At 34.5% G+C, this 11,277-nt stretch overlaps 1 protein-coding gene and 1 long non-coding RNA gene across 3 annotated transcripts; both read right to left on the bottom strand.

Moving 5' to 3' along the window:
• Window positions 1-216: 216 nt before the first annotated feature.
• On the bottom strand, window positions 217-1,984 carry LOC114720400 (protein PHYLLO, chloroplastic-like). 2 transcript variants are annotated; one of them, XM_028906047.1, is made up of 4 exons: window positions 1,365-1,984; window positions 1,174-1,276; window positions 667-822; window positions 217-583 (listed from the first exon to the last, which is right to left on the bottom strand). In XM_028906047.1, the coding sequence occupies exons 1-4, from the start codon at window positions 1,460-1,462 to the stop codon at window positions 575-577; spliced, it is 366 nt and encodes a 121-aa protein (XP_028761880.1). In that variant the 5' UTR covers window positions 1,463-1,984; the 3' UTR covers window positions 217-574. The 2 variants fall into 2 exon arrangements, with proteins under 2 accessions (XP_028761880.1, XP_028761879.1); XM_028906046.1 differs by having other exon boundaries at window positions 217-822.
• A 1,067-nt stretch (window positions 1,985-3,051) lies between these two features.
• On the bottom strand, window positions 3,052-4,227 carry LOC114720402 (uncharacterized). Its single transcript, XR_003737970.1, has 2 exons — window positions 4,187-4,227; window positions 3,052-3,754 (listed from the first exon to the last, which is right to left on the bottom strand). It is a non-coding gene; the product is annotated as an uncharacterized LOC114720402 (long non-coding RNA).
• Window positions 4,228-11,277: the final 7,050 nt, after the last annotated feature.

The following is an 11,277-nucleotide window of genomic DNA, read 5'->3' as shown; positions in this document are numbered from 1 at the left end:
TTTTGACTCAGCCTGCAACTGGTTTTGGGTCGAATGCTTTGCTTCTTATTGCTTCATCTTCACGGCATTGACCTTATGGGTGCCGATGGTTTAGAACTTTAGAACTATATAATATGATAAACATTTTTCCTGTTCACGTCACAAATTGATATTGTATTGTCCAGGAACCAATTCACTACATGGTTTTACTTGTTAAATGAAGGTCCAGGAGTGGCTTATAAATCCAAAAAGCCTTCTCCCACAGATGCCCACAGGACAAGGAGCATGAACTATGGATAAAGTACAGGCACATCAATATTGTCATTGCTGATATTTAATTTTGAAGAGGATTATCATCACGGAAGGGTTAAATAATCCAAGAAGCTTCCAGTTAGATTATAGTGGATGCAGGTCAAGTTTGACCTGGCCAATACAATCAGATTCAGGATTTGCCCAGCCCGACCTTTTGTCACCTTTTGTACTATTGCTTAAAGGGTCCTGGAGCATAACTATCCCACTCAGGAACTTCCCCATGGTTCCCTCTGATTTGAGGAGAGAATGGAGGCAGTGAGAAGTTTTACATATTGTCAAGGACCTAGGTCACCTAAAAGTTTAAGCCGTTATGAATTGGTCCAGGAATAGCTTTATACCTTTAATTATATACGCAATGCAGATTAGAAAACTTACCAAAATACCCAACTCATTCCATATCCAACGCGAAAATGAGCCCTTCAGTAGAGATAAGAAGCAACTACTTTTAACCCCTTTCATGGCATGCATAAGAAACCTAAGCTGATTTTCTGCATCTTCCAGATTAGCCCTGTGGATCTCAAGAGGAGCAACCTGGTTGATGTAATAGCACATAAGTAAATTTTTAGAGACATTTAAAAAAGAAAGAAAGAAAGAAAGAAAGAAAGTGCATCAAAATCTAGAGACGAAAATATTAAATCAATAAAAAAAGTTGCACAAGATGATGAAATATTAAGTAAATACCAGCCTCACCAAAACCCACACTTCCATCTTCAAGAAATAGAGATAAAATAAAGCCTCCTCTATAGAATTCTTTCTGATCGTGACCAAGAGATGTTGAAGTTGGAGGAGCACATAGTGCAATTCTCCCCCAAATAATTGAGACTGTCTAACTCAATGTACAATTAGATAACTAACCTATATTGGGAGTACTATTTTATGCACCTTGAAGTAAAAGAAATCATCTTTTATAGAGCTTTGGCTAAGAGAAGCTGAGAGTAATCTTATTGTGGTCTCTGCTGTCTGAAGGGCAAACTTTCTTAGAATACTGAATCAGGATGCAAAATACATTAGCAAAAAGGTAAGAATCCAAATAACTCATACTGCGTCTGAAGTAAGAATTGAAGGACTTAAACCTGTGAAAATTTGCGTTGCCATCAATGGAACTTTCAACTTCAATTAAACAGTCCTTGTCTTCCTTTTGTGCTGCAAATAAAGCATCCTCAAGTTCCATCTTTGTCTGGGCATCTGAGTGTTTTATGCTGCTAACACATTGATTTTATTTCAGAGGAGGACAGGACAAAAGGTACAGGGGGAAAAAAAATTATTCCAAGAAATGTCTAGATTCTTACCCATGAGCCAAGCATAACTTTCCAATTAAAATGTTATGAGAGGTGTAAAAATACTGATGCAATATACTGGGTTCAGTTTTATTTGCCAGAGGAAGAAGACCGAAAATTCCAAATCAAAACCTCTGGTTAAGCTGAAACAATACGATTACTACTTGATTCAAGTGTTCGGTAGTTTTATTCTTGTTAGCTTGTTTAGAGCATGAAACAAAAAGATAATCAACTTGCCTCCAATAACTATACATCTTGCTTGGTAGTTTAGACAGAGGAAGATGTCTACCTTCTTCTCACACTCTTATTTCTCTCTGAACTAATGCAGAATATCTCTGTCTTAAGAAAGTTATAGGATATACCATTTTCATAGGTTCATGGTTGTGTGAATTAAGATAATGCTTATCTCAGTGAAACACACAGCATTATCCAATCCAATTCAATTCAAACCCAATAAACTGAAAGATCCTCACTGATAACACTTACCTGTAGTAGGAGAGAGTTAATTAATCAGACTGTAAAGGTGTAATAGCACGGTCCAGTTCTTCTTGGATTCACACAGAGCATAATTAAGAGGATCTCTATCAATTCCAGACAAAGAATACCAGATCCAATTCCAAGTTACTTCTGCCAGGAGGAGCAGATTCAAACAAAGCATACCTCAAAGCTCAAGCTGAAGAATAGGATTTCTTGCACTGTGCACTACTTTGAGTTGCCTGATAAGCAGCATTGGAGTCGCCTGTGACCAATTTACTTCTAAATTGTGCTTCCCTCTGCTGAGTTCCTTCTAACCAAGCATTAAATTCAAGTTAATTCTACTAGGGGGAGGAGATCCAATTCCAGTTCCCATTACCGATGCCTCTGAATTGTGCTTCCCATTGCCGAGTGACGTGATTGGTCCCCCACAGCAGCCATAAATCCTGACATTTCACGCACACCCAACAATACGGTAAAACAGAGACGCAGCTCCGAGATTAGCTCTCACCAAGGAAAGGAGGGGTGCTCTCACTAGGGAGAAACCCAGGAGAGAAAAAGAACTCAAATTAATTCAGTAAGTTCCTATTTAACTTTACCTTTGGTTCCCACTTCACTGGACTTGTTTCCAAGAAGTATCATATTGAAAGTGATAAGTGCTAAGGAATGACATATTCGTATATTCTTATTTAATCCTATTGCCTCTCATAATTTCAATGACATCCAAAGAAAAGATCTTTGATCGAACTTCTTTCGGTCTCAATTACCCTCTACACAGTTCAGTGTGTATCAGTGTCTGCTTCACAATCATACCGCTGAGATGAAGCAAATTCCATTTGATTCTATATGTAAACGAACACCCTGCCCCAACAGTAATCTTAAGTAAAAAGAAGACGTGGGAAACAAAGAAAGGAGATCACGCCTACTTAATAAAACTGCGTAGCTATCTTCTGCCATCAACTCTAGATAATGCACTTTTCTACATTATAGCGAAATGACCATGGAAATGTAAAGCCAAGTGCATGCAGGTTCTCTTTATTTCCAAGCAATTGCAGATTACTTGATTAATTGCTTGACCTACTTTTCATCATTGCACAGGTTTGGTACAACATAGCTTCGAGAAATACAGTTAATTCTAGAGGTAGTACCCAACTGGAAGTGCATGGTGAGAGGATAATACAGAGAGATCCACCTCTGGAGTGGACACATGAATTGTAACCTTTTTGACGTTTTCCATGATGCCCTCCAACATAGGTTTTTGTATTAACACGATAGAAGCACAAAGTACATTACACAATATTCATAGTATATTAATAGGTACATCACACTTGCTATGTTTTAGTACATGAAACAGTAGACAATTGACTTGCCTCCGATAACTATACCGTGTGTGCTAATTGTGTGTGTGTGTGTGAGAGAGAGAGAGAGAGAGGAAGAACTATCTCTTTATCTCTCGCTCTTGTTGCACCGTTCAGTAATGAAGGAAGATGTCTTTCTTCGTTTTAAGATACCATCTTAATAGTTTCATGGTTGTGCAAAACCTAAATGGTGTGTTGGATACTTGTACTGGTATGAATTGACTTCACCTTTTGCTGCTGCAAGAATAGGTATTTCTGACCTTAGTCTGTGACATAGTGGTAAATGTGTTGTCGAGGTCTGGATCTTCATGCAGAAGTTTGGTGTGTCTTCTGCAGGACAGATGAACCTCCAAGCTGCATACAGAACTTTGTCAAGAATGAGACACTGACTTGTTTGAAATTTTGAAATATCTGAAGTAAATGGGGTTGGGAAAAGGATTAAACATGTATTTGGGAAAAATTATCTTAGGAAATGTCCAGCATGTATGAAAGGAAGCCAAAATAATAAGTACAGAAATAAATAAAAATTCATTTTACTTGAGTCTATACCACAGCAATGCAGAGATTGAGCGAAGTATCTGATGAAAGTAAATGGGGTTGGGAAAAGGATTAAACATGTATTTGGGAAAAATTATCTTAGGAAATGTTCAGCACTTATGAAAGGAAGCTAAAATAATAAGTACAGAAATAAACAGATGTTCATTTTACTTGAGTCTATACCACAGCGATGCAGAGATTGAGCAAAATATGTCTGATGAAATGTCTGGCAAAGTTTACATGACTTACTTGTATTGTGTTTCGTGTGATCCAAACGAGGTTGCTGGTGAATGGTCCATTTTCGGAAAGCATCAAGCCATAAATAGACATATTGCCTCTAAGGCAAATTCAAGAAAGACCCTCATTTGGGCTATTTCTTTGGCTCAGGAAGCCATTTCTATAGACCTATAGAGCCATAGACCATTTATAGTCAAGTCACAGACTCTAAAGACAGATGTATCTACGGCTAATTTCTTACCGCATAGACCAATGGGTATGATTCAGAGAAGGTGTTCAGGTGTAGAAATTCCAACGTACACTGAAAACTGTAGTGAATCTCACCACCTAAAACACCAAGTTTAGTGAGGTTTAATTTCTGGGTGTAGACGGTTTGTTATGTAAACACAGCCTAAGGTCTTACTCCTGGAGATGCCAGATAAAAGGTTGTTGTCAGAGAAACGATGATAGGGATATATATAGGTCCTGTTTGGTAAAATGAGGGATAGGAAGTATGATTGTAATTGAAAAAAATATTAAAAGAATCTTTAATATGAGTAATTATTTGTTAGGCAAACCCATGGAGGTAGAATTAAGAAATACCACTTCCCCCATATATTCCTCAATCCCATAAACATAGATTTGCCTAATGTAACAAATAATCTCTCATACTAAACATTTTTTTAATAAATATTTTTAATCCCAATCTCAATCCCTCTCCCTCATTTTCTATGCTTCATGCCAAACAATACCATGGTAGTTTGGGTTGACTGAGAAACGATGACAAAATATTTGGCAAGGTTTTCACCTATATCTTGTCCTGGTGGAATACCATTTCAAATAAATGATGATCCCTCACAGAAGTAGAAAGAACTGTTTGAGTTGGAGATAATAGTGTAGGGAAACACTAAGTTGTGAAGGGAAAATAAATGGTCCTAGGACGTGCCATCACATATAGAGATGGCTGTATAATGTAGAAGCCACAACATCTCATTTACCAAGTATAATGATACTTACCTGCCTAAAAATGGCAATAATCAACAGATCATTTTACTTAGTTCAGAGGTTTTGAAGCTCCTACATTCTCGGAGGCTTTAGGCAAGACAAGAGACGAGGAAGGCTAACATGGGGCAAGCCCCAGCTAGCCAACCTATGACCCTCATGGTCAAACTCCCTGAAAGAAAAGCTTTAATCATCACAAAACAACCCATTGTGAAACAGAAATGCCCAGCTCTCTCAACTAAAGCTGCAAGCCTTGGCTTAGATTGACTCAGAAAATTCCCAGAGAGAAAAGCTGCAAAGGCAACAACCATGACAGCTCCAAACAGAGGAAGTAAATCTTGGGATGATCCTGATGGAGGAGAAAACATAATCTGAAACAGAGTTAGAGCAACTTGAAAGGAGCTGAGGAATTGTTTCGAAAGGCTTGAGGAATTCTTAGAGTTAAATCTCGCTGCTTCTAGCTCAAAATAGCTCTCATTCACGTATAAAGGCAGGAGGGGGTCACTAGAATATTGGTTTTGCGATGATGAGAAGGATCTCATTCTAGTGATGTAGCTAGGTGAGAAGGGTGGCACATTAGTGAAGTAATTACCTTGGGATTGCGATCTTGATGGTGCCAGGATTGTCCAACACTTACGAAACATTCTACAAAAGGAAACAGAAGGCATGAAAAACAGAGAAAGGAGATCAAACTCACACCTGCTTAAAGCAACTCTGCTACTACCTTCTGGTTATCATTTTTAGTTAGTGCAGTTTTCTACTCTATAACGAGGATGATAAGGAAGGATCTAGATAAAGCCAAGCCAAGCCAAGCCAAGCCAATCGCACCAAACTTGCAGGAAAATTATTGTTCATCTGTATATTCTCATTCCACTCACCCCCTCACCCCCACAACCTCTCTCTTTCTCTGTGAACAGTGAACACTTTTGGCCCCACGTGACATGGCTTGACTTGCCGCGTTAAAGTAAATATACATACATGATTGTGAAATTGATGCAAATGTAATTGGCGCATACAGCGATTTATCTCACAGTTAATAATGCGTATTAAATAATAAATATTCAATAAATTATATGTACATTATTTAAATTTTATTAAAATTGTACAGATCTCTTTCCCTTTTTTTCCCCCCTAAAATGTATAGAAATGTTAGTTTCACATTAACTTTAATTTTATTAAAATAGTCACCATTGGCACACATTTATTTGTTAAAAAAATTGGATTGAAGTGTTAGAGTAGAATATTGTTTTTTCTTAAAAAGTTTGCGATATTCACTCTATTTTATTCCCTTGTTAAACAGAAATAATTCATAGTAATAAGTATACTGAAATCTTAAATAAATTAAAAATTATAATACACTAATTTTAAGACATATATATTGGATAACTTAATCTTGATTTCCAAGGCAACCATTATATCGACCTAAGTTGGTAATATCCAACGTCAAATACTATAAGATGCCATATTAAATTGTTCTAAGACACGCACACATAAAATTTTACCATTCATGTCATGTAATGAATGAGAAAGAAAGTGCTTGGAAATGTCCTTTTTGGCTATTAAGAATTAAAAATCGCGTTAAAAATCACGTTACCTTTCTGATGCAAAAAAAAAAAAGTGCTATCCAGTCCTTAATATAAAAATTGGTTTGATTTTTATTTTGATCTTAAATATAATATTTTAATTTATTTTCTCTCTTATATTTATCTATTTTTTAAAAGTAATTCTTAGTATGTGGGATTGGAGAATACCACTCCTCAATCCCACCTCTATGGGTTTGCCTAATCCCAAGTAACAAACAATTACTTATAATAAATACCATTTTAATGATTTTTCTTAATTGTAATTCCAATCTCAATTCTTCATTTTCAATACTTCATACCAAATGGAACCAATGTGTCCGGGGATCTAAACCTCTTCTATTAAAAATCATGTTACCTTTCTACTATCAAAGAAAATCTACTGCCTCCGATTTTTAATGTAAAAAATTGTTTGTTTTGTATTTTTTTTATGGAAATGTTTGTTTTGTATTTTGATTCTAAATATAAAACTTTAATATATTTTATTTTCATATTTATTCATTTTTAATATAAAAAATGTTTTTTTTATTTTGATTCTAAATATAAGACTTTAATATATTTTATTTTTTATATTTATTCTTTTTTCAAAATAATTCTTATAATAATGATATTTCTAACTAATATATTTAATCAATAAAGATATTTTAGGAAATACAATACTAATTTATTACAAGTAACTAATTTAACTAATTTTTTTAATCTATTCAAATTAGTTAACTAACTTTTATATTAAAGACCGAAAGTAGTATCATTTAATTAAGTAAGGACAATATCTAAGTCGTTTTTTATTTTATTTAACCATATCCATCATCCCCTTTAAACAACTAAAATTAGATCCCACATTCCTTTATTTCTCAGTACACCGTTGAGTTTAATGAATTAACCTTCATCATTATTAACTAAACCAATGGCTGAGGTTTTGTTTTTACTTAATTAAAAGGTGCATTTTTTTTTGTTGGTTGAGAGGCAGCATGTATTTTGGCAGCAGAGCTTCCAGAATGCTCTGTTTCTCCTATATATGCTTTTTCTTTATCAATCTCAGTGCTTATAAAGGACAGAGGAAAAAGAAAAGGGAAAGGCGGGGAATTGTTAAGACTTAGGCACCAAGTCGTAATTAACTACACTATCTATGGTCAACTCTCAAAGTCCCTAGAAAAAATTGCAAATAAAAAGCCTCAAATATATAAAATTGCAAAATGAACATTTAAATTAGTAAAATTGCTATCAAAAGATCGGATCTTAAATATGAACTATAAAATATTAAGAAAAAGCCAAAAATACCCTTCTGTTTGTCTTTTTTTTCTGTCTCATTTTCTCCTTCTCTTTCCTTCTTTCTGTACGACTCAGTAGCAAGCGCGATAGAAGCAAGTGCATTGCATTGAGGTGCTACCAGACTATTGCTATAATCAGTTCTGGGTTTCTTCATAAAGAAAAGAAAATAAAAGTAGTTTATATCAATTTCCTTCCGAGGGAGAGAAAGAAAAAAAAGGAAAAAAAAAATGAAAATGGATGGACGCGAATTGTGAAAAACTCTCGTTGGGCTACGTTTAGATTTGAGACCCACCTGTGTAGATAATATATTATGTTATAATAATTTATTTATAATTATAATATGATTCCTCAATTGAATCTAGCCTCAAGGGCAACACAAAAGGACAACTTAAGGGGCTAGTAAGTATGAATTGTGCATTTTTTATTTTGATTTTTGACATGGTTTAAATATAATTCGATGATTTGAATTTTATGAAGTTTAAGTTAATGTGAATAGCTTTTCAACATTTATTATTTTTTATACTAGACTTGTCATTAATAACTAAATTATAAAAATAATGCCAATTAATGCAAAACTTAAGCTAATGTGAATATCTTTTCAATATTTGTTATTTTCATACTAAACTTATCGTTTACAACTAAATTGTAAAAAAAAATGTTAATGTCTGCGAAAATTTAAGTTGTTGTGATAGTTACTCAACACTTGTTATTTTTTATATTAGATATGTCATTAGCAACTAAATTGTGAAAATAATGTAAACTTAAATGATTGTGAATAGCTATTCAACTCTTGTTATTTTTTATACTAAATTTATCATTGACAATTAAATTGTGAAGATAATGTTGATTTTTGCTAAAACCTAAGTTATTGTGAATAGATTTTTAACACTTATTATTTTCTATCCTAGACTTGTCATTCACAACTACATTGTCATTAAACAACTAAAATTAGATCCCACATTCCTTTGTTTCTCAATACACCGTTTAGTTTAATGAATTAACCTTCATCATTATTAACCAAACCAATGGCTGAGGTTTTGTTGTTAATTAATCAAACGGCGCATTTTCTTTGGTGGTAGAGAGGCAGCATGTATTTTGGTAGCAGAGCTTCAGAATCCACTGTTTCTCCTATATATGCTTTCTCTTTATCAATCTCACTGCTCGTAAAGGAAAGAGGAAAAAGAAAAAGGGAAAGGTGGGGCATTATTAAGACTTAGGCACTAAGTAGTAATTAACTGCACTACCTGTTCCTATGGTCAAAACTCAAAAGGTCCCTTTCGGTATTCATAACCTCATATTTGGCTTAGGGCACCGCATTGAAACTGATAGGTGCTAACTAATTGGAAATTCATAGATCCTCAAATTAATCCCAAAGAAGAAGATCTCTGATGGAACTACTTTAGGCTCAATTTCCCACTACACACTTCAGAGTCCATATTTGGCTCTTCTTCCCAGTCATCTTCACAATCTTTGATCTGAATCAAATTCTATTTAACTATACAAACGAAAAGCCGGTTCCAATTACAAAACTTATAATTTAATTTCTTGCTATCTGCTGGTATAAACTCTAGTTAGTGCAGTTTTCTATTTTCTAGCCAAGCTGAGTGCCCATGAATGTTCTAGATAAAGTCACTTTGCAGATTACTCGATTATTTGCTTGACTTTAGTGTTAGTACTAGGATAATGGCTAGCGACATTCCCGGGATCTCTTTTATTATTTGCTTTATCATCATCCCTCTTTACCTCAAGAAGGCAACACAGCACCCTTTAAACTTTTATTTATTCCTTGGGGGCAAAGCAGCAACGGGAGTAAAGAGGCCTAAAAGTTGATGCTGTGGGATCCGATATTCTGCTTTGAGGTGATAAGTTTCAACACGACTTGATTTACTAAAACAGTTTTGGTACCCGTTCAAAGTGACATGCAGGAGTATAACCATCTAGGATTTAGATACTTAAGTCAAGAATGAAAAAGTATAAATATAGCACCACCTCCAATTTATAAAAACTAGTTAGATATTCAATTTGATATTAAAAATGAAAAATTAATCCATCTAGTTTTTAATATTTATTCATTTTGTTCCTATAATGGATTACACACTTAAAAGTATCCATCAATCAGTAATTCCAATATATATGAGTATTTTAACTAAGATAATATTTATTTTATATATATATATATATATATATATATATATATATATATAAAAGAGCTCTGTGATACCAAGAAAAATTCGATAACTTAGGAGGCCTTGTCCTTCGCCACAGACATTCGAAATGCGTACATGATCTGAAATTGATGGAAGTGTCAGGATATACAAAGTACAAGTCCCTGATTGATTGACTTAGTATACCTGAACAGCTTCAGCGGTATAATCATGACTGCCGACATTGAGACCCCGTTTGTTACGTTGTACTAAGAGGGTTGGCACTAGGACCAGCACTGGTATTACTCATTTTGTAACGTTTGGTAAGGGTTTAGGGTTTAGGGGAATTGAAAATAATTAGGAACTGAGGAATACCACATGCGTGGGAGTGTTCAAATCCACCCATCCCCCAGGCATTGATGAGGCTGTCCTGGAATTGGAAAATTTTGGAGCAAAATTATCCCTATTTATGATGGGTCTCGTATGAAAGTGCCTAGATGACGGCGAGGGGTGGCATGCGAAGATTAGGGCTATTTTTTTTTTAATATTAACGATATTACCGTCTTTTCATAATTTATACTTGATTTTAAAATAAAATTAATGAAAACATTCCATCTAAATATTAATGCGCACAAAAAGTAATTTTAAAACCTCAATTCCATTTCCATTCCCGTTCCCAATCCATCAAAATCCAATCTTACGTATCAACAGGATCAAAATAAAAAGCATACATTACTTCTCGTTCTTGATATAAAAAAATTAATATGTCAGTTCTTATAGTTTTATTGAATTTTAAATTAGGTCTTTGCAATTTTTTTCTTTTTATTAAATATTTATTATTTGCACAGTTTTAATTTTAATCCTTCTGTTATAACATTGTCAGCGGACGATTAGGTGTTGTCACGTCTTTTTCAGGTCTATCTTCTATTCTCCTCCCTCATATTCTCTCTCCCTCCCTTCCCCACTCAAGTGAACACAATTATCTCTATGAAAGTTCATGCACTCTCCCCCCACTATTGTATTTATCAGTGAAAGCTAATAATACCCTTCTCCTCTTCCTCCATTTTTGCTAAGCTTGCCTCCCATGGTGATTGATAAATCCTTCTCCATTCTCAATGGAAAGAAG

Source organism: Neltuma alba, unplaced genomic scaffold (genome assembly GCF_004799145.2).
Source record: "Neltuma alba isolate B1F8T4 unplaced genomic scaffold, ASM479914v2 tig00011982_pilon, whole genome shotgun sequence".
Taxonomy (NCBI): domain Eukaryota; kingdom Viridiplantae; phylum Streptophyta; class Magnoliopsida; order Fabales; family Fabaceae; genus Neltuma; species Neltuma alba.
The sequence above is the reverse complement of the archived record's forward strand: the minus strand, read 5'-3'. Positions and strand labels throughout refer to the sequence as shown.